Source organism: Macaca nemestrina, chromosome 2 (assembly GCF_043159975.1).
Source record: "Macaca nemestrina isolate mMacNem1 chromosome 2, mMacNem.hap1, whole genome shotgun sequence".
In the NCBI taxonomy this organism is placed as follows: Eukaryota; Metazoa; Chordata; class Mammalia; order Primates; family Cercopithecidae; genus Macaca; species Macaca nemestrina.
Window position 1 is genome coordinate 20,885,320 of NC_092126.1, and position 24,306 is coordinate 20,909,625.

General features: G+C 38.8%; 1 protein-coding gene and 1 pseudogene across 18 annotated transcripts in view; both read left to right on the forward strand.

Annotated features, from left to right (window-relative positions):
• LOC105488951 (NIMA related kinase 10) overlaps positions 1–24,306 on the forward strand; it is a 271,931-nt gene that overhangs the window by 152,416 nt on the left and 95,209 nt on the right. For all 18 annotated transcript variants that reach the window (XM_071090789.1, XM_071090797.1, XM_071090798.1 and 15 more), the window contains 2 exons: positions 17,946–18,075; positions 18,959–19,029. In XM_071090789.1, the coding sequence (XP_070946890.1) occupies positions 17,946–18,075; positions 18,959–19,029 (201 nt within the window). The remainder of the gene's footprint in view (positions 1–17,945; positions 18,076–18,958; positions 19,030–24,306) is intronic.
• LOC139361850 (MICOS complex subunit MIC10 pseudogene) lies at positions 5,242–17,939 on the forward strand (annotated as a pseudogene).

Sequence of the window (24,306 nt, forward strand, 5' to 3'; positions counted from 1 at the left end):
CCTGATCTGAAGAAGTGTTAGGGGAATATAAATTAAAAAACAAAATCTCTTGCCAACCCAGACAAGCGCAACCCAAAAGTAGAAAAGAAAACAGTTTTGATTTTTGAATAAACAGTAAACCAGATCTCGTTTTCAACATAGGCAATCCACTAAAGAGATTGAAAAGACAGAAAGAAATCTCATACAGCTAAGCAGATGCAACCCTTTTCATATATGTTCTCAAGATAAATGATAACTAGTCTTCAAGTAACAGGACTTGACGCACCATTTGTCACACATAGATCATCCTAAATTCACTTGATAATTGGGGTAGCCATCTGTGTTTACTAATCGCCTTAATCCAAAAGAAAAACAAATTTATCATATCTTTACGACAGGAGGTAGGTTTGTAGTTTGGACCCAGGTGCCTGTTGAGTTAGGCTCCCACCCTCCCATTGTCTTTCTCATTGGCTTCATTTCAAAGAGATGGTGCCTACGCCTTTAAGGAAAAGATTACTGGGTTATAACACTGACAAGAGGCTTATTTAAGTTTTGGAAAGATTTACATAGTACATTTTAAAAAGTCAGAGAAAGAATGAACAATTATAAGTTTTCTAAGGTATATGCACTAAGAAAAGGTGGGGAGTGTGGACAATCTCTTACCCATCTTGTGTTGAGGGAGAATGTAGGTGATTGTGTGTATGTGTGTATTTTTCAGGATTCATGTTATTTACCTGTATGAGTGGAAGCTGTTGGTCTTTATTGTGAAGCATAATGTTACATGAGAATTGTGCAGATGTCTTTCATAGGGCTGAGGATGTTTCCTTCTGTTCCTAGCTGAGTGCTTTTTCTTTCTTTCTTTCTTCTTTTTTTTTTTTTTGTTTTTTTTTGTTTTTAATGGTTATCTTCCCTTCTTTCCTCTTTTCCATATTTTTTTTTATTATTATACTTCAAGTTCTGGGGTACATGTGCACAACATGCAGGTTTGTTACATATGTATACATGTGCCATGTTGGCATGCTGCACCCATTAACTCATCATTTACATTAGGTATTTCTCCTAATGCTATCCCTCCCCCCTCCCCCCATCCCACCACAGGCCCTGGTGTGTGATGTTCCCCACCCTGTGTCCAAGTGTTCTCATTGTTCAATTCCCACATATAAGTGAGAACATGTGGTGTGTGGTTTTCTGTCCTTGTGACAGTTTGCTGAGAATGATGGTTTCCAGCTTCATCCATGTCCCTATAAAGGACATGAACTCATCCTTTTTTATGGCTGCATAGTATTCCATGGTGTATATGTGCACATTTTCTTAATCCAGTCTATGATTGATGGGCATTTGGGTTGGTTCCAAATCTTTGCTATTGTGAATAGTGCTGCAATAAACATACATTTGCATGTGTCTTTATAGCAGCATGATTTATAATCCTTTGGGCATATACCCAGTAATGGGATGGCTGGTTCAAATGATGTTTCTAGTTCTAGATCCTTGAGGAATCGCTACACTGTCTTCCACAATGGTTGAACTAGTTTACAGTCCCACCAGCAGTGTAAAAGTGTTCCTATTTCTCCACATCCTCTCCAGCACCTGTTGTTTCCTGACTTTTTAATGATTACCATTCTCACTGGTGTGAAATGGTCTCTCATTGTGGTTTTGATTTGCATTTCTCTGATGGCGAGTGATAATGAGCATTTTTTCATGTGTCTGTTGGCTGTATAAATGTGTTCTTTTGAGAAGTGTCTGTTCATATCCTTCACCTACTTTTTGATAGGGTTATTTGATTTTTTTCTTGTAAATTTGTTTGAGTTCTTTGTAGATTCTGGATATTAGCCCTTTGTCAGATGAGTAGCTTGGAAAAATGTTCTACCATTCTGTAGGTTGCCTGTTCACTCTGATAGTAGTTTCTTTTGCTGTGCAGAAGCTCTTTAGTTTAATTAGATCCCACTTGTCAATATTGGCTTTTGTTGCCATTGCAATATTATACTGAATGGGCAAAAACTGGAAGCATTCCCTTTGAAAACTGGCACAAGACAGGGATGCCCTCTCTCACCACTCATATTCAACATAGTGTTGGAACTTCTGGCCAGGGCAATTAGGCAGGAGAAAGAAATAAAGGGTATTCAGTTAGGAAAAGAGGAAATCAAATTGTCCCTGTTTGCAGATGACATGCTTGTATATTTAGAAAACCCCATCATCTCAGCCCAAAATCTCCTTAAGCTGATAAGCAACTTCAGCAAAGTCTCAGGATAAAAATTCAATCTGCAAAAATCACAAGCATTCCTATACACCAAGAACAGACAAACAGAGCGCCAAATCATGAGTGAACTCCCATTCACAATTGCTTCAAAGAGAATAAAATACCTAGGAATCCAACTTACAAGGGATGTGAAGGACCACTTCAAGGGGAACTACAAACCACTGCTCAATGAAATAAGAGGACACAAACAAATGGAAGAACATTCCATGCTCATGGATAGGAAGACTCAGTATTGTGAAAATGGCCATACTGCCCAAGGTGATTTATAGATTCAATGCCATCCCCATCAAGCTACCAATGACTTTCTTCACAGAATTGGAGAAAACTACTTTAAATTTCATATGGAACCAAAAAAGAGCCTGCATTGCCAAGACAATCCTAAGCAAAAAGAACAAAGCTGGAGGCGGCATGCTACCTGACTTCCAACTATACTACAAGGCTACAGTAACCAAAACAGCATGGTACTGGTACCAAAACAGAGATGTAGACCAATGGAACAGAACAGAGCCCTCCAAAATAATACCACACATCTACAACCATCTGATCTTTGACATACCTGACAAAAACAAGAAATGGGGAAAGGATTCCCTATTTAATAAATGGTGCTGGGAAAACTGGCTAGCCATATGTAGAAAGCTGAAACTGGATCCCTTCCTTACACCTTATACAAAAATTAATTCAAAATGGATTAAAGACTTAAATGTTAGACCTAAATCCATAAAAGCCCTAGAAGAAAACCTTGGCAATACCATTCAAGACATAGGCATGGGCAAGGATGCCCATGTCTGAGTGCTTTTATCATGAAAGACAGTTGGATTTTGTCAGATGCTCTTGTCTGCATTTAATAAGATGATCATTTTTTTTTAAGACTTCATTCTGTTAATGTGGTGTTTTACCTTGATTGATTTTTGTATTTTGAGCTGACCTTGCTTTTCTGAGACAAATCCCACTTGGTCATGGATAACAAAGTAGTCCCCTCTTTTTTTTTTTTTTTTTTTTTTTTTTTTTTTTTTTTTGAGATGGAGACTCGAAATGTCACCCAGGCTGGAGTGCAGTGGCGTGATCTTGGCTCACTGCAACCTCCACTTCCCAGGTTCAAGGGATTCTCCTGCCTCAGCCTCCTGAGCAGCTGGGATTGCAGGCATGCACCACCAAGCCCAGCTAATTTTTGTATTTTTAGTAGTGGCAGGGTTTCACTATCTGTGTTGGTCAGGCTGGTCTCAAACTCCTGACCTCGTGATCCACCTGCCTCAGCCTCCCAAAGTGCTGGGATTACAGATGTGAGCCACTGCGCCTGGCCCACAGTACTCCCTTCTTATCCATGATTTCTCTTTCCACAGTTTCAGTCAACTGCAGTTTGAAAATAGTAAATGGAAGATTTCAGAAATAAACACTTTGTAAGTTTTAAATTGCACACCATTCTGTACAGTGTGGTAAAATCTTGCACTGTCCTGCTTCTTCTCATCTGGGATGTGAATCTGCTCTTTTTCCAGTGTATCCACACTGCATGCTCTATCTACACAGTAGTCACTTAGCTATCTCAGTGATCAGGTCAACTGTCATGGTATCTCATTTCTTCTGTTAAGTAACCCTTATTTTACTTAATAATGGCTCCAAAACATCAAAGTAGTTATGCTGGCATATTGTTATCATTCGTCTATTTTTTTATTAGTTATTGTTAATCTCTTACTGTATCTAATTTATTAATTAAACTTTATCATAGATACGTGTATCTAGGAAAAACAGTTCATATAGGGTTTGGTACTATCTTCAGTTTCAGGCATCTACTGGGGGTCTTAGAACATATTTTCCCTGGTTAAGGGGGTACTAGTGTAATTCTTTTCATATGTTGCTGGGTTCACTTTACTAGTATTTTATTGAAGATTTTTGTGTCTATATTTGTAAGAGATATTGGTCTGTTTTCTTTCTTGTGATTTTATTTGCCTGGGTTTTGTAGCAGGTTAATACTGACGTCACAGAATGAGTTGGGAAGTGACATGATTTGGATTTGTGTCCCCGCCCAAATCTTATGTTGAATTGTAATCCCTAGTGTTGGAGGTGGGGCCTGCTAGGAAGTGATGGGGTCACGGGGGCGGATGTCCCACTTTGGTGATGCTGTTTTTGTCATAGAGTTCTCACAAGATCTCGTTGTTTAAAAGTGTGTGACACCTCCCCACTCTGTCTCTTCCTCCTGCTCTGGCCATGCGAAGATGCCTGCTCCCACTTTACCTTCTGCCATGAGTCAAAGTTCCCCAAGGCCTCCACAGCCATGCCTCTTCTATAGCCTGTGAGCCAGTTAAACCTCTTTTCTTTATAAATTACCCAGTCTCAGGGATGTCTTTATGGCAATGTGAGAACACACTAATACAGGATTTTCTTCTTTAGTTTGTAATGTTATGCCAGAGTTGGGTTGGAAAGTAAATCATGATACGTAGAATTAAATAAAACCTATCTGAGGGCATGACTCACCAGACGCCTTAGATAGAAATTTGGGCAAGATAAAAAAAATCAGGGGTTAGTCATCATTTTCATCGTCCTTATTTTCTAAGTAGCCTGTCAATAAAATTTTTTATCTTTATCACTAATAAGTAATTTATAAAATGTTTTTTATTTCAAAGTTTTTTTTTTCTCTTTGTTCAAAGCTTATATTTTATTTGGCTTTACTATGTCAGAATACAGCTTGTACAATTATAGTTTAGAATAAATTGAGAAATTGTTCATACTCTGATGATTCAGATAATCATTGCATAGCATTTATCCCCAACTTATTGGTTTAATACAATAATAATAATTTATTTGCTCAAATTCTGCAGTTTGAACAGGGCTTGTTAATAACAGCTTATCTCTGCTCCATGTGGCATTAACTAGGGCAACTCAACTGGAATGGGAGGAATCTCTTTTAAGGAGGATGTTGGTACTGACTGTTGGCTGGGAGCTTATCCCAGGATGTTGGCTGGGTTCTTGGTTTACTTCCATGTGTTCTCTTTAAATGTTTAAATAGTATCGTGGCTGGAATCTGAGAGGGAATGGTCCAAAAGTTAGAGTTCTGAAAATATAGCCTGCATGTACGGGCATGAATCACAATTGCTAATGTCCCATTGACTAAAGCCAGTCACGTGGCCAAACCCAGAAATAACGTATGGAGGGACTACACAAGGGCATATGTACTAGTAAAAGTGTTTTCTCAATAGATCACCAAAGTAATAGTTTGCCACACCTGATATATAGAAAAGTTTATGTAAGTTTTATGAATTCCTTGAAGAGAATGTGTTTTGTTTTTAGACTGCAGTACTCAATATATATTTATCCAACTATATTTACTGTATTGAATTTGTGATGATACTGTCTAGAATTATTTGTCTTTGACTATTGAGGACCCTTCTCTTGGGCAGGAGTTCTTTTCTTTCTGTTTCTTTTATTTCTCAATGACCCCATTCATAAAGCTGGTTAGTTTATACTTTTTATAAATTTGAGAAAGTAGAGAAAAATTTTACAGTAATTTGCATGTCAATTTAAAAATCAGTGAAACTTTAGTGTTGGTACAATGAAGGTCTACTCTCTGATATGGTTTGGATCTGTGTCCCCAGTTAAATTTCATGTGGAATTTTAATCCCGTATGTTAGAGGTGGGGCCTGGTGGGAGGTGATTATATTATGGGGGAGAATTTCTCCCTTGGTGCTGTTCTCATGATGGTGAGTTTTCATGTGATCTGGTTGTTTAAAGTGTGCAGCACCTCTCCCCTCGCTCTCCTGCTCCTGCTCTGGCCACATAAAACGTGCTGGCTCCTCCTTTGCCTTCTGCTATGATTGGAAGCTTCCTGAGGCCTCCCAAGAAGCAGATGTCATCATGCTTCCTGTACAGCCTGCAGAACCGTGAGCCAATTAAACCTCTTTTCTTTCTAAATTACCTAGGCTCAGCTATTTCTTTATAGTAGTGCAAGAATGGATTCATACACTCTTTAAGTGTGATAAACAAAACAAATTACAATCCTTATTTCAGCTTTCTGTTTACCTTTTGCCTTTCTCTCATTTAAACTGCCAACATTCAAGGAAAGGAGAAGAGTTAAAACTTATTTGAGTAAATATGAAGATATTCTATGCCTTATATTTTAAAAATGTATTGCATTTGGCAATTCTTATAACACACTGAACAGGTCATTTTCCTATTGTATAAGAAAGGAAGCTAAGGCACAAAGCAAATATCTTATTTTCCAGAATCCTACAATTTTGAAGTGTCATTCCGTTCAGCCACACCAGGTCCATTGCTAAATTGATTTATTCTTGCTGTATAGAGTTGGCATCCCATGGGTTACCCAGATAGTAGTTCATTCCTAAATGGAACACAATAAATCTGGAACCTAAATAAAGTGCTTTATTGCCCTCTGTTTTGAAAATCTATAGTTATTGTGCTGAGAGAGAGAAGAAATGATTATCTTTATGTGTTCAGAGATTAAGACTAATTTTGATGGTGTTAAGAGTCAAAAACTATGGAAGTTTTCAATGGTAATTCTTTTAAAGGAAGTAGCTCGCGAGACTTGCAGGGGTTGGAGTGGGCCGGGGGGCCGGCCGAGAGGAAAATTGGAGGCTCAAGTGGGGTACATGTCGGAGTTGGAGCTCGGCTGGAAGTGGGGCCGTGCCTGGCAGATGCGGTCGTGAAGATAGGTACTGGTTTTGGATTTGGAATTGTTTTCTCACCTTTAAAAGAAGAATGTGGCGATTAGCCTTCAGTTCTAGCATGGGATTAGGAATGGCTTACTCCAACTGTCAGCATGATTTCCAGGCTCCATATCTTCTATACGGAAAATATGTCAAAGAACAGGAACAGTGATTTCACCTGAGAACATCCCAGTGGGAGGACAAGAGAAATCATGTTTATTCTTCAGGAATATTGAAGTGCCCTGGAGTAAGCTGCCATTCTTCTGTAACAATGTTATCAGTAATGCTTTAAACTCCAGCACCTGGTTATGTATTTGAAACCAAGTCTGTTTCTCGTTTTGTATTTTCTCTCTGGAAATTGTGAGGAGGTGGTTTTAAATAAATTAAACAAAAATAGGAAAAAAAAAAAAAAAGAAAGTAAAAGCTGCCTGCATTGCATTTGAATGACTTGAATAAGTAAAGGCAAGTTGAGGTAGGCCATTCAGCTTCTTGCTTACAGGAGGAGGGAAATTAGCAATTTAGTGTAGGTAAAATGGTAGTAAATATGGACTCTCACTTTTTAACTTTTACCTAGGAATTATTGATGAAAAAAGCCAAGCTCCGTAAAATATTTGAAGAGATCTGTTCTGAGCCATATGTGAGGACCGTGACCAGTAACACTGCCTCAGGAGGTCCCGATAACGTGTGCCTAGGGGTGGTTGGGTTACAGCTTGGTTTTATAGCTTTTACAGAGAGCTAAGAAATCAATCAACATATGTAAGGTATACATTGACTTGGTCCAGAAAGGTAGGACAACTTGAAGCAGGTGGTGGGGGTGGGCATCATAGATTTTCTGATTGATGATTAGTTAAAACTGATATTACCTAAAGACCTGGAATCAGTGGAAAGAAGTGTCTGGGTTAAGATATGGGATTGTGGAGACCAAGGTTCTTATCATGTAGATGAAGTTGCATAGGTGGCTGCCCTTTGAGGCAATAGATGGCAAATGCTTTCGATTCCGACATTTAAAAGGTTCTAGACTCTCAGCTAATCTCTTCAGAATCAGAAAAAGACCTGGAAAGGGAAGGGGATTCTCTACAAAATGAATTTCCCCCACAAGAGACAGCTTTGCAGGGCCTTTAAAAATATGTCAAAGGAACATATTTTGGGATAAAATACTTTGATTTTTTTCATAGGCCTATCTGTCATGTGATGCTACACTAGAGTCAGGTTGGAATTTGGTATCTTATTCCTACAGAGATCAGTCCTGAGATCGCTGTTGTAATGTTAATGCTGGTCAGCTGTGGCTGAATTCCAACCAGAGGAGAGTATAATGAGGCCTGTTTGAGCATCCTTTCCTATCATGGCCTGAACTAGTTTTTCAGGTTTCTTTGGAATTCCCTTGGCCTAGAGGAGGGGTCCATGGAGTCGGTCGAGGGGCTTAGAATTTTAGTTTTGGTTTACAAAACCTAGGAGTCATATATTGGACAATTGCTCATTTTTTCAAACCTTAATTTTTGGTCAGGTTAGTAGAAATGATGACCAATTATGGCAAACCAGAATGTCAACAAAGCAAAATACCAAGGAAAATGGCTTGTTGTCGTCAGAGGTACAGACAGCAACGTTCAGTTTTAATAAAATGTGACTTAAAATTCGTCCTCCCTTCCTCTTCAAAACCCCTTCTTTCTTTATTCCCCCTATTCTGTCTTCATCTTGTTACCAGTGGAGGGAGTCCAGGTTCTTGGCATCTTGAACAAATAATTGGACAAAACGCACAAAGCAAGGAAAGAATGAAGCAACAAAAACAGAGATTTATTGAAAATGAAAGTATGCTCCACAGGTGGGAGTGGGTGGAGCATAGGGGCTCAAGAGCCCTGTTACAGGATTTTCTGCGGTTTAAATACCCTGTAGAGGTTTCCATTGGTTACTTGGTGTATGCTGTATGTAAATGAAGAGAATAAACTAAAGTTACAAAGTCATTTACTTGGGGTACGCCCAATGTAAATGGAGAGGATGTTTCCTGTCATAGCTAAAGTGTTTCCATTTAATTTAGTTCTAGGAAGTCAGCATGAATTGGCCTTATGTTCCCTGCCTCTAGACTATTCTCCTGCCTCCATCTCACACTCTAGTTTGAGGGAAATTACCATAAAGTTGTTCCCTGTGTGGCTTTGGCCTCTGTATCTTATCAAGCTATTATCTTTTAGTCTACCACCAACCAACAGACACTGTCGAACATGCTCAAGTCCTAGGTTCCCCATGTTTTCACCCTTCTTCCTCATTTTCTCCTTATGTACTTTCCAGAAATAACTAGTATATAACATAGAAGAATAAGTCATTAACTGTGAGAACTCATGCATTGGCCTCAGGGAAGATATTTTGGGTAAAGGACACTCCTTGGTTCTCAAATGTCCTCAAATCTGTGTTTTCTGTTGACAGGTTTCTTTGTATCTGCTCAGCAAATGGGAATAGGGAGACAGAGTGAAATTGGTTGTGAGGAAGTTGTCAAAGGCCGTGGCCATAGGATTTTGCATATTCAGTGAGGGAACTTCTGCTTCAGAGGTGAAAGAGAAATGCATTTCTTTTGTTCTTCAGTCACATAAGTTTACAGATTTAGGATCTATTTGTCCAGCATTTTTTGAGCAAATATGGTGATGATTCAGGTTAAGACATCTATAATGCTTAAAAGTGACTTTGAAATATGTGTTAGCTATCTGTTAAAATAAAAATGCCTTATTTTGCTTAAAAATCTTAAAACACAGATTTTAATACTGTACCAAAGCAATAATCAAAAATTATTTACATGTTCATGAATTTGTTTTGATAGAACAAATTTAATTTGGAAAATATTGTTGACTCTGTCCTCAGTGATTAAACCACACTGAAAAACAAATGTAATCTTTATCTTAAAACGATGTGCATATCTGTCATGAAGGTATTTTCAGTCTTTAATTGATGGACATAGCATTTGGAACAGGACTAGATACTACAAATTATCTCTCTGTCTTGCAGATGTGAGGAAATTAATATCTACCCAACCTCACCTCCAAAGTCAAACAGGCTATTAAGGCCACAGAACAGTTTAAAAGTCAATTCATGAGATAAATGTTATTTTAAAAAATAGTCTATTTTCTTCATGGCATCTAATAAATTTTAATCTATCAATTAATTAGTATATTAGTTGTCTCCTTTACTAGAATGTAAACTCCATGAGGCCAGGGATTTTGTGTGTGTTTGTTTGCTCCTGTATTCTAGTATGTGCTCCTGGCACATAGTATTGCTTGGAGATGAATGGGTAAACATGCCAGATAGGGGTTTCCATGAACTAGGGGCAAAGATCAGGAGGGAGGCTAACATGGGTGAGACAGGGTGAGAGTAGGCTGCCACTCGTGTTTTGGGATCATACATACTTTTACCAAACTGGACCTAATGGAAAGGACAACTGACACCCCTGTCACCACTAGCAACATTTTTACCTATAATAGTAAAAGTTCTTGGCCTGACTTTGACTTTAATAGACTGAAGGTCAACTATTTGGTTGTCCACTCAGAACTCCTCAGAATTCAGGAATATGACAGTCCCCACTCCACCACCATATTTATTCTGCTGCCTGTTTTTTTCTAGCTCACTTATTGTCACAGTCCCTATGAAATGTGACAGATCTCTCTATGTAATAATACCACTTTGCAGTTGTGTAGTACTTAGTATTTTTCATGGCACTTGCACATTTATTATCTCATGAACAGATTCTACATAAATTGGAGTGTCGCATAAAATGATCTGCAATCAATTGTGTCATTTGGTCAATGTCTGCTGATCCTAGTGGGGAGATGAAAATTGAGTCTAATTTGACTCATCATTTTGCAGTAAAAACAAGAAACTAATTAAAGGCAGATCAACAGCTACACTGGTATTCACGGGTCCTGGTTTGCATAATGCAGTGTCAATCTCTTCTGTTTTTTACTGTTATGAATTTTATGTATATTAGATAACAAATGTTTCCCTAACTTGAAGAAGTAGTGCATTAATCTATCAAATAATGGATCTATTTTAGTTATAGCAGTTATCTACCACTCATTCATAAAAAGTACACTGATAACTCTTCCAAGTGGAGTGTCTTGTCACTCTGGTTCATAAAATGTTATTTAGGGGTCTGAATCATGTGTAGGAGTGAAGATAACTTCCTCCTTCCTTACCTTTCTGAAGGTTTGATAATTTGAGTCCATAAAACAAATGCATAATAATTTGATAGGAGAAAGGTATATAAATTATTACTTGCACATGTGTACGTGAGAACAATATGAAATATGAAAACTTAGAAAAGGCCAGATGCCTGCAGGTTTTATACCATCCAGAAGTTACAGAAGGAATAGGGGCTTGGATTGTGGTAAGGGAGGAGACCACCCCTCATATCGTCTTATGCCCAATTTCTGCCTCCAAAGAAAGAAGAAGTAAAAACTAAAAGGCAGAAATGAAATCCACAGGCAGACAGCCCGGCGCCGCACCCTGGGCCTGGTAGTTAAAGATCGACCCCTGTCCTAATCGGTTCTATTATCTATAGATTACAGACATTGTATAGAAAAGCACTGTGAAAATCCCTATCTTGTTTTGTTCCGATCTAATTACTGGTGCCTGCAGCCCCCAGTCACGTACCCCATGCTTGCTCAATCAATCATGACCCTCTCACATGCACCCCCTTAGAGTTGTGAGCCCTTAAAAGGGACAATAATTGCCCACTCGGGGAGCTCAGCTCGTGAGACAGAAGTCATGCTGATGCCTCTGGCCTAATAAACCCCTTCCTTCTTTAACTCGGTGTCTGAGGAGTTTTGTCTGAAAATTGTCCTGCTACAGTGGCAAGACAGGTTATGGGAGGGAGGGACAAGAAAAGGCCTGGCTAGTGAAGGTGGTCTTGTTATACAGAGTACTATGGTTTGAAGGTTTGTTCCCTCCAAAACTTATGTTGAAACTTAATTCCCCATGCGGCAGTATTAGGAGATGGGACCTTTAAGAGATCATTGGATCATGAGAGGAGAGCCCTTATGATCCAGTGGATCATGAGGATCCATTCATGGATTAAAGAATTAATGAGTTATTATGAGAATGGGACTAGAGGTTTATAAAAAGAGGGAGACCCAAGTGAACACTCTCAGCCCCTTTGCTGCGTGATGCCTCGTGCTGCCTCAGGACTCTGCAGAAAGTCCGCACCAGCAAGAAGGCCCTCACCAGATGCAGCCCCTCATCCTTGGATTTTCGGCCTCCAGAACTGTAAGAAATAAGTTCCTTTTCTTTATAAATTGTCTAGTTTCAGGTATTCTGTTATAAGCAACAGAAAACACACTAAGACACATGAAATTTCACAGATAGCAGTTCTCAGAAAGAATAGATGGTGGCCTGTGGTAACATGTCTCTGTCAGACTTTCAAAGGTGTCATACTCTCCCTCTCATTCCTGTGAGTTAATCTTTCCTAGATTCGGATGGGAGTGGGGTGGAAGTGGGCTCAGAGAAAGCCTAACTGTTTGTTTCATGAGTGTAGATTTTCTCTACAGATGCAAATATCCTCCACAAAGGACAGATTTTCAAGATTTCTGTGGTTTGCAGTTCCTTTGAATACCTATATGGAAATATGCCAAAGAAGTGCTTTTTGGGGGGTGAAATATTCTGGTTTTGTTCACATGCATGTCCCTAAACATAATCCATAGGAGCTAGGTGACCTAATAAAAGGGTCCGGCATCTAGAAACCAGTCATGACCCACCTTTGCTATGGGACTAAGGAGGCTATTCTGATGGCTTCTACTCCAGTTTGTTTATTATTTAACTTAACATTTACAGAGACATTTGGTAAAAATGTTTGTAAAAACTAGGCCTGAATTTAACATTTCGTATATTCAAATGTGTTTTGTACTTTAAGATGCTGCTTATATTTTAAAGAACTTTTAAATCATTGATTTCATTGGTTGTTAAGGCATGTTAATACACAGCTTCATGCAACATGAGAGAAATAGAAAGCATTTAGAGAAGTGTCCCAGATGCCCCATATAAATACTCTGCTTTGCTATTTTTGTAACGTAAGTACAGAAAACCATAGATAGTGTTTAAATAGCTCTTTTTGTGCCTTTCTAGAATAAAGATGACTTAAACACTAAGAAAGGAGAGTACATGAACAATACTGCAATTTAGGATTGCCAAATGAAATGCAGGGGATCCAATGAAATTTGAATTTTGAATAAACACCAATGAACATTTTAGTTTATGTCCCGTTTACTGTATTTTTTAGCATATGTTCCAACTATTGCATTTTTAAAAGTAATTCAAATTTAACTGACTGTCTTGTAGTTTTAGTGGATAAAGCTGTCAATGCTGGATGCAGTACAGAAGCAGGCAGGCTCTCAAATTTGCGTTAAAGGTGTGCCAATTTCTTTTAATGGCATAGGATATTATTCCACAGCTCTTGAATGTGTCATCTCATTCTCTTGTCTCTCTGTAAGAGGTTTGTGTTCAGAAAAGTCAGAGCTGTTTAGGTATCAAATCTTTTTAACTAACTACTTAATGGCAGTAGTCACCTATGAGCTGAGAACATTTCCGTGATACCAGGCTTATAGACAGCACATGCTCTAAAGATAAGGTTTTGAGAGACTCTTCACGTCTGGAATGATGTTGCCCATTGAATATCCCCAATTGTGGATCTTGCAGACATACATGAATTAATATATTCCAAATTGATGTAGTTTCTTCCTGCACATCTGCTCCCCCTGTATCTGTGTTAATGACTCTTATACCCATTTAGTCACCAGAACCAAATACTTGGAGCCTAGAGGAGGAGGGGATCATCTTTCCTTTCTCTTTTTCTCCTCCCCACATCCAATCAATTCTGAAGTCCTATGGCTTTCATCTTCTCATTTCCCTGATCACCGCATTAGTGGGCTTGCCCAGCCTTCCAGTCTCTTTTCGGGCTCAATCCCTTTACTCCTCCATAGTGGAGAATGCCATAAGGCTGATCAGGGTGCTCTTTAATTTTTGTGGCTCCAGTGGGACCAGATTACATTTTATCAATGCTATTAAGTGCTTATACTAAGTAGGACCTCATAGAAAAAGATCAAGGCATGGATGGATCTCTCTACATTCATGATTCTGCTTAGTGTCTTTTCTGCTAAACTATGCTTATCTCACCATATATCTGAATATTATGTTGCTCACTCTTTCCAGAAAATACACTGAGATTTATTTCCTCAGGGTTTTTCCAAGTTTCTGCATCCTCATTAGTTCTCATTAACTCCTATCCTACCATAGTGATGGTTTTTTGAGCCATTTCTCAGCAACGGTGTACCTACCGTTCCGCAACCATAAATATCCATGGACATGCACACAAACATTCACATACACACACAAACACACAGACATCCACAAACACATGCACACACACAAGAGTACACACACACACATTTGATTCATCTTATATTGCTACATGCTGTACAATGAATTATAATTAGAGCATCGTTTGATTTTCAGTCTAAATAAATGGTATTTATGGCACACAGACTTAATTATGTCACCTCAGGTCAGCATTTTATTCTCATGAGTTTTGCCTCCTTGAATGCACAAATAGTGGATCTTAAACCTTCAGACAGAAGGTTTATGTTCCTTTTTCAGGAACAGTGATAAGTTAGTTCTCTTTCTCCTTTATATTTAAGGTACTCCCGGGAGATGAAGGTGTGATAGCCAATACCTGAGAACTAAATGTACTTTTTAATAGACTCAGAATTAACACATTGCAGTGGGATGCAAAAATCCCTTTTCTCTCTTTACCTAATGAAGCAAATATTATTGGATAAATAACTTCAATAAAATAGACTTACTACTGTAAGTCTCTTTTGTAAGACTATTGTAATAGTCTTCAAACAATTTAGCCCTCACTGCGTCCCAAACTCCTTGAGATTCTTTTATTAGTATTTTCTAACACTTGTTAAGGGAACATTTTCTTTTATGACATCTCTAAATGTCACTGTTTCCAAGATGCTATAGCATTATATTGTCAATGAGTTACTTCTGCAATGATAGTTTTTCAATTTATCTTAAGGTTTTAATTTCATCTTCAATTTCTCATACCTGGTGAAAATAAACTAGTTCTTATAAACTCTTAGTTGTCAGATATTATAATCTTGTCTTTTGAGGAAAGAACTAGCGTTCAGAGGATAAATTTAACTGCTAATGTGGTAATGCTGGACACACCAGGAATTAGGGGCAAATCTGAAGCCAGCAGATATCCTGGAAACATTAACTCTTGACATCAGAAACGTTCCCTGGGACGCAGAGTAGTCACCCTGGAGTCTTGTAGATTAAGAAAAAGCTCCCATAGCACACACACATATTAAAAAGAATTGCTTGAAGTGACTAGGTTTGAAGTGCAAATGGAAGCAGAGGTGGAAGTAGAAAAATAAATAGAAATGTTTGCCTCAGGAAGTAATGTGGGGGCAAAGACAGTCACAGGCCCAGGGCTTTAAGATATCTCCCAGGGAGCTATCTTCCTGTTGCAGATACTCAGGCCTTTGTCCTGCAGGGTTGTTTTATACACCTCAGAAACAGTGCTTGAAATTCAAGAAAGTAAGCATTGTTGACTTGGGATGAGTTCTCTGCTCTAATTTATAAAATAGGCAAATTGTTTAGAGTCCACTGCTTTAACCCTATTTTCATCAGTGATTTGTAACAGAGCCTTCTTCTCTGTGTGCACTTGAGGGGCTTGAGGAATGAAAATTAGGTCTGCGAGTTACCAGCATATGGTTTCACTGGAAGCCTTGGATGTGAATGAAATTATCCAAGGAGAGAGTAAAGTGTGAAGAGAAGATGAATGCGTGAATGAAGCAGGAAGCCACTGAAGGGTCATTCTGTGGTATCTGAGAGGGAGGAAGGAACCATTTTTTCTAATATTGCAACCTGCTACCTTACCTCCTCTCCAGACCTCCTTTACTCTAGTCAAGTTTATTTTCCTACAGCATTTTTCACTTATTAAAATACTGTATCATTTACTTTTAAGTTATTTTCTTACATTTTATATCTTCTCTGCCTCCTGTCCCTTACTAGAAGGTAAGCCCCATGAAGGACAGATGTCTTTGTTGGTATATTCCAAGCAGGTAGAAGAGTGACTAGTATTTTGGAGATGCTTAGTCATATTTACTGGATGAGTGAAAAACAGCAGTGTTTCAAGAGGAAAGTCTGCTACAGATTGAATGCTTGTGTCTCTCCAAAATTCTTATATTGAAATCCTAACCTGCAGCGTAATAGTATTAGGAAGTGTGGCCTGTGGTAGGTGATTAGGTCATGAGGACTCTGTCCTCACCAATGGGATTAGTGCCCTTATGAAAGAGACATTGAAAATTTATCTCTTGAGGAAGAAATGGAAAGCTGTCCTCCGAACAAGTACAGGTGCTGGCTGCGGGGAGTGAAAGCACACCAAAAATAGGAAATGCAAAAGGGATTTGAGGGGATATGGATGGAACACTCACAGCTTGTGCTTCGTGATCTTTTGGAAATATGAAGCAAATCTTCTGATATCTCAATAGATGAGAATATGAGAAATTTGTCTGTGGGGAGCCAAAGACATTTTCTGTGTTGAGCATGTTTTCTTCTTGTTAAATCATTTTTTTTTTTTTTTTAATAACGTGAACAGTTGATAAAGGGATGGCAGGCAATCCTTTTTGTACTGTTAGAACCAGCAGAGCCCTGTGGAAATCTCAGCCCCAGTTCCCCGATTTCTATATTATTGAACTGAAAAACACTAAATATGAAAATGCTTAACTGATAGACCTAGAAATCATACTTTTCTTTGCAAATACATACTGTAAATCTTAAACTAGGAATTCTTCTTCTCAAGAACAGTAATTTGTTGATCATTTTAAAGTCAATGCTGATTTATACCTGCCCTGATTGTTTTGATGCCAATTTATAAATTTCTTTATATTTTAACCCACTGTCAAAGCTAACTGTATTAATCTTTACTCCATTAGAGTACTGAGGTGAGACCCAAGTACTTATTATGGAACTGAATTAGTAAGCTACTTAATTTAGGGTGTGTGTGTGTTGAGTACTTTTAGTACTTTGTTTTTTAATGTACATTTATATTAGAGGAAACTTCTATTAGTACAAAATGTCCAAGGGAACTACACTCGCCTCCACATAAATTAAATCCAATTAAATTTAAAAATAAATTCATGAACCCTTGCAGATTATTTAAATGTTGTGTAAATTGTGTGGCAATTTCAGAAGCAGTGAACATGGGAGATATTGTCATTTCCTGCAACATATTTAAATATAGTCTTCCCCCTACTTTATATGCTAGAGCTGAATAGCAAAGGGGAAGGCTCTATCAGTCAGCTTTTTCCATGTTAACACCTTATCATTAATCACCACAAAGTTTCAGTGGCATTCAACTTCAGAATCACAGGTTTGTGAGCCTGCTAGGCTCGTTCTCCTCCAGACTATTGGTCTGGGGGCAGACTGGTTCTGTGTGTCTTATGCTGGGCCCAGGCTGCGAGGGTGGAAGCTCCCTGGGACACATTCTTCCTCTAGTAGTGGACTGAAGCTCCTAGAAGGATAAATGGAAGTCCTCAGTACCTGTTCAGACTGAGGCTCTCATCAGGCTCATTGTCACTTCCACATTCCATTGGTCAAAGGAAGAAAACACAGTCAAACCAAAGGCAGGAGAAGATGATGGACACTGCCCAGAAGAGGCTACAGCAAGGGTGGGATGTACAGAAGCTCCCAGAGCAGCGAAGAACTGGGGCCAGCAACTCCATCTACCACAGTGGGCTTGTTCTTTCTGGAAATACACACATCCTTGGATGCATACTAGGTGATATTTATATGAGTTATTGGTATTTAGTTAAGCTGGAATTGCTTGATATGCTTCCGGGTTCATCTGAGGCTGGGAAATTTCAAACAGACTTTTTGATATCCTTTCCTGAAATAGTGATTATGTTAAGCATTTCAGATACTTAAAAAATAACTCCAATAAAGCTTGAAAATTGGATCTTTCTGAGCGGATTCTCCCTTCCTTAGTATGTATTAATGTCCTTATTTTATGTCAGCCCCGAGGTACTGAAGAGTGAGCCGTATGGGGAGAAGGCTGATGTCTGGGCAGCAGGCTGCATCCTTTATCAGATGGCGACTTTGAATCCCCCCTTCTACAGCACTAACATGTTGTCCTTGGCTACAAAAGTAAGCAACACTGTGAGACAAAAGGGTCTCGTGTAGCTAAAAATGCAATTCCTTTTCTTATTAAACAGATCTTTGTGATTTTTATATAACTGCCCATTAAAAGCAAGAATTGTTTTATTAACTGCATGATCCAGTTTATTTTTTCCACTTTCTTCTAAATATATATCTCATGTAATGGCTTATTTCCCTCTATAATTGTCTTTATTTATAATACAAAATTATTTAAAGACTTTTTGGTCTTCTATTTTTTATTCATTTTATTTATTTATTTATTTATTTATTTATTTATTTATTTATTTTGAGACAGTCTCACTCTGTCAGCTAGGCTGGAGTGCAGTGGCATGATCTTGGTTCACTACAACCTCCGCCTCCTGGACTCAAGCAATTCTCCTGCCTCAGCCTCCTGGGTAGCTGGGATTACAGGCATGTGCCACCACACCTGGTTAATTTTTTATTTTAATTTTTTTAGTAGAGATGAGGTTTCACCATGTTGGCCATGCTGGTCTTGAACTCCTGATCTCAGGTGATCCACCTGCCTTGGCCTCCCAAAGTGCTAGGATTACAGGCGTGAGTCACTGCACCTGGCTGGTCTTTTATTTTTAATTGCAGTCTGGACTACTCACAACCCAGCACCTTATATTATCCCATACACTATTTTATTATGAATCGAAAGTTAATTTTAACTCAGCTTGGAGAATATAATTCCATGTTCAAGAACTGTTTAATTGATGCAAATGCTTTATTTGGTTGGGATTTCTGACTAAAATTTGTGTTTGAAGTTATACTGCTTAATTAGTAGCTCTCAGGTTATGGTCAAGTATTAACTATTCAAAGACATCTGTGGCCCCTTGACTTCCATCACTCTAGTCTGTTTGTTTTGCAGATAGTGGAGGCGGTGTATGAACCAGTGCCAGAAGGTATCTACTCTGAAAAACTAACAGACACCATCAGCAGGTAATTAGTCTCGCAGCTTCAGACATGTAGGGACAATCAAGAAATACCTCATGTCTATAATAAATCACTATTTATGGATAAAAGCTCATGAAGAGAAAGGGTCCCCACATAATCCAAATCTAGAAAGAGGTTTGTGCATCATCAGTAACAGTGACTATCTGGAAGCTACTTAAGTGTCCAAGAGGAAGTAGAGCATTCACTTATTATGCAACCACTAGAACGATTATTTGGAAGGGTTTGTAACAACCTGTAAAACACATGATGACATGTGGGTAAGACAAATATGATGTAAAACTTTTTGTAACCGTGACAAACCCCATAAAAATATGCAAAAAATTGGAAAAAGGCCAGACAAGAACACATGAAACAAAAAGCCATGTTAGATGATAAAGTTGCAGGTACTTTTTCGTTTCCATTTTTAAATTGATAATGTGATTTATCATAATTTTTCAAAGAGAATCAGGAGCTCCAGCTACCACTATAGCAGGAGTTTAATGAAAGTCATTATCTAGTTGCACTTCCAAAGTTTTGGCCAATCCCTGCTGGCCTGTCACCCATGCTCCCTCCCACTTCCCCTCCTGTTTTCTCTGCTCCAGCCACATGGGGCTTCCCACTAGTCCTGGCATGCACCCTCCTTCTAGACTTTTGCCCTTGCTTTCATGGTTTCCTACAACTCTCTTTCCTCAGATATATGCATGACACAGGCCCTCACTTCATCTGGGTCTCTGCTAAAATGTTCCCCACCCTGATGGCCCCCCTACCTCGCAGTACTCTCTAACCTCCTTGCCTGCTTTATTTATTTATTTTTTTTTTTGAGACGGAGTCTCACGCTGTTGCCCAGGCTGGAGTGCAGTGGCGTGATCTCGGCTCACAGCAAGCTCCGCCTCCTGGGTTCACGCCATTCTCCTGCCTCAGCCTCCTGAGTAGCTAGGACTACAGGCGCCCGCCACCACGCCCGGCTAATTTTTTGTATTTTTAGTAGAGACGGGGTTTCACTGTGGTCTCGATCTCCTGACCTTGTGATCCGCCCGCCTCGGCCTCCCAAAGTGCTGGGATTACAGGCTTGAGCCACCGCGCCCGGCCCTTGCCTGCTTTATAAAGCTCACGGCACTCATCATCCTTGACATATTACACATGTGCATACATGCTTTTTGTTTATTGTCTGTCTCTTCCCCACCAAAATGGAAACTCAAGAGCAGGGACTTAGTCAGTTTAGTTTGTAGCTTTTATTGCCCAAAGCAGTGACTGACACAGAGTAGACCCTTAATAAATATTGCTTATATGAGTAAATGACTCATGTATCTGGCTGATTGCTATTTCTGGACCTTCTTGGATACTTAAGTTGGGTACTTAAGGTGGGTACTTAAGTTGCATCTTGGGTACTTAAGTTGGGTACTTAAGTTGATGGGATTTCTCCATCCCATCAAACTGAGCCAAATTCTCAGTATTTTGGATTGTAGAAATTCTGGAGTCACCCCAGATAGAATCTTTTTTCATCTGCCTTCTGAATCTTTTAAAACTTGGGTTGGTATCTGTGCTAGCACTTAGCTCCATCTCTGATGAAATATAATAGATATATTATTGTGACTATACCCCTTTCCCTTTGATTTCTCCTCCTAGCCATTGTTTATACTAATATTACTCCTCACCAGTTTTTGTAGGATGATATCTAAACCTTTCTTTCTTTGGCACAATAGTAATCTACAGTCTTCTTTTTTTAATTGATTTTTTTTAAAATTTTTAAATTCAGAGGTACATGTGCAGGTTTGTTATGCAGGTAAACTTGTATAATGGGGGTTTGTTGTATAGATTGTTTCATCACCCAGGTATTAAGCCTAGGCCCAATAGCTATTTTTCCTGATGCTATCCTTCCTCCTACCCTCCACCCTCCAATAAATCCCAGTGTCTGCTGTTCCCCTTTATGGGGCCAGGTGTTCTCATCATTTAACTCCCACTTATAAGTGAAAACATGCAATATTTGATTTTCTGTTCCTGCATTAGTTTGTTAAGGATAATGGCCTCCAGCTCCAGCCATGTTCCTACAAAAGACATGATGGCTGCATAGTATTCCATGGTGTGTATATACCATATCTTCTTTTTTCAATCTAGAATTTATGGGCATTTATGTTGATTCCATGTCTTTGCCATTGTGAATAGTGCTGCAATGAACATATGTGTGCAAGTGTTTTTATGATAGAATGATTTGTATTCCTTTAGGTATAGAACCAGTAATGGGATTGCTGGGTTGAATAGTAGTTCTGTTTTTATGTCTTTGGGGAATCACTACACATTGTTTTCCACAATGGTGGAACTAATTTACACTCCCACCAACAGTGCATAAGTGTTCCTTTTATGCTGAACCTTTCCAGCATCTGTTTTTTTTTTAGCTTTTTAATAATAGCCGTTCTGACTGGTAAAAAATGGTATCTCATTGTGATTTTGATTTGCATTTCTCTAATGATCAGTAATGTTGAGCTTTATTTCATGCTTGTTGACTACATGTATGTCTTATTTTGTGTAGTGTCTGTTCATGTTCTTTGCCCACTTTTTAATGGGGTTGTTTTTCTCTTGTAAATTTGCTTAAGTTCTTTATAGAAGCTGCATATTAGAACTTTGTCAGGTGTATAGTTCGCAAAAATTTTCTTCTGTTCTGTAGGTTGTCTGTTTACTCTGTTGATAGTCTCCTTTGCTGTGCAGAAGCTCTTTAGTTTAATTAAATCCCACTTGTCAATTTTCTTTCTTTCTTTCTTTCTTTCTTTCTTTCTTTCTTTCTTTCTTTCTTTCTTTCTTTCTTTCTTTCTTTCTTTCTCTTTCGTTCTTTCGTTCTTTCTTTTTCTTTTTCTTTCTTTCTTTTCTTGCTGTGCAGAAGCTCTTTAGTTTAATTAAATCCCACTTGTCAATTTTTTCCCTTCCTTCCTTCCTTCCTTCCTTCCTTCCTTCCTTCCTTCCTTCCTTCCTTCCTTCCTTCCTTCCTTCCTTCCTTCCTCTCTTTCTCTCTCTCTCTCTCTTTCTCTCTTTCTTTCTTTCCTTCTTTGTTTCCTTTTGAGATGGAGTCTTGCTCTGTCGCCCAGGCTGGAGTGCAGTGGTGTGATCTTGACTCACTGCAACCTCCACCTCCCCGGGTTCAAGCGATTCTCCTGCCTCAGCCTCCTGAGTAGCTGGAACTATAGGCCCGTGCCACCACACCCGGCTACTTTTTTGTATTTTTAGTAGAGACGGGGTTTCACGGTGTTAGCCAGGTTGGTCTCGATCTCCTAACCTCGTGATCCACCTGCCTCGGCCTCCCAAAATGCTGGGATTACAGTCATGAGTAACTGCGCCAGACCCCCAACTTGTCAATTTTTGCTTTTGGCATCTTTGTCATGAAATTTTTGCCCGTGCCTGTGTCCTGAATGGTATTGCCTAGGTTGTCTTCCAGGGTTTTTATAGTTTTGGGTTTCACATTTAAGTCTTTAATCTGTCTTGAGTTGATTTTTGTATATGGGGTTCAGTTCAGATTTTTGTAAAGGGGTTCAATTTCAGTTTTCTGCATATGACTAGCCAGTTATCCCAGCACCATTTATTATATAAGGAATCTTTTCCCCATTGCTTGTTTTTGTCGGGTTTCTTGAAGATCAGATGGTTGTAGGTGTGCAGCCTTACTTCTGGGTTCTCTTTTCTGGTCCATTGGTCTATGTGTCTGTTTTTGTGTCAATACCATGCTGTTTCAGTTACTGTAGCCCTGTAGTATAGTTTGAAGTCAGGTAGCATGATGACTCAAGCTTTGTTTTTTGTTTTTGTTTTGTTTTGTTTTGTTTTGTTTTCTTAGGATTGCCTTGGCTATTCAGGTGCTCTTTTGGTTCCATGTAAATTAAAAAAATTTTTTTTTTAGTTGTGTGAAGAATGTCATTGGTAGTTTGATAAGAATAGCATTGAATCTATAAATTGCTTTGGACAGTATTGTCATTATAATGATATTGATTCTTCCTATCTGTGAGCATGGGATATTTTTCCATTTGTTTGTGTCATCTCTGATTTCTTTGAGCAGTGTTTTATAGTTCTCTCTGTAAAGCTCTTTTACTTCCCCGGTTATCTGTATTTCTAGGTATTTTATTCTTTTTGCAATTGTGAATGGGATTGCATTCCTGATCTGGCTCTTGGCTTGACCCACAGCCAACGTTATACTGAATGGGCAAGAGCTGGAAGCACTTCCCTTGCCAATCAGCACAAGACAATACTTCAACATAGTATTGAAAGTACTGGTCAGAGCAGTCAGGCAAGGGAAAGAAAGGGTATCCAAATAGGAAGAGAAGAAGTCAAACTATCCCTGTTTGCAGATGACATTATCTTACATCTAGAAAACCCAATAGTATTGGCTCAAAAGCTCCTTAAGCTTATAAACAACTTAACAGCAAAGTTGCAGGATACAAAACCAATGTGTGAAAGTCACTAGCATTTCTGTAAAACAACAGTGAAGCCGAAATCTATAGTCTTAATTAAGGGCCTCCAGCTCTGAAGATAGGCCTACCTGGGACTAAGTCATGTAAACTGCAGACTCTAAAAAGTGATTTGAGGCCAGGTGCGGTGGCTCACACCTGTGATCCCAGCACTTTGGGAGGCTGAGGCAGGCAGATCACCTGAGGTCAGGAGTTTGAGACCAGCCTGGCCAACATGGTGAAACCCCGTCTCCACTAAAAATACAAAAATTAGCCTAGGCCTGGTGGTGTGCACCTGTAATCACAGCTACTTGGGAGGCTGAGGCAGGAGAATCACCTGAATCTGGGAGGTGGAGGTTGCAATGAGCCGAGATTGAGCCATTGCGCTCTAGCCTGGGCAACAAGAGCGAAACTCCATCTCAAAAACATTTTTTTTTAATAAAAATAAAAACAAAAATAAAAGAGTGATTTGACCATTATTTCTGCATCCCTGTTTTCTGATCTAGTAGAATGAGAATCATAATAGTACCAGTCTCATTAGGCTGATGTGATGATTACACAAAGTAACATATGCAAATCACTTAGGGTAGGGCTTGCTGAATGGTAAATATTTGAGCAATTTTGGCAATCATCATGGTTAATATTATGGGAAATGAGACGAACCTGTCTTTAAATCATTTGATTCCACAAACACTGGATCATGCTTTGCTGCTAAGGAATCCAAATATATTTAAACTGGTCATCTCTATGATTTGTTACTGTTTTCTGTTGTTTTTTGGAAAGTACCTTAAAAATTGATGGAGTCATCAGAGGTGTCAAGACAAAAGTACCATATTTGCGCATTTAATTTCTCCTTTTAATA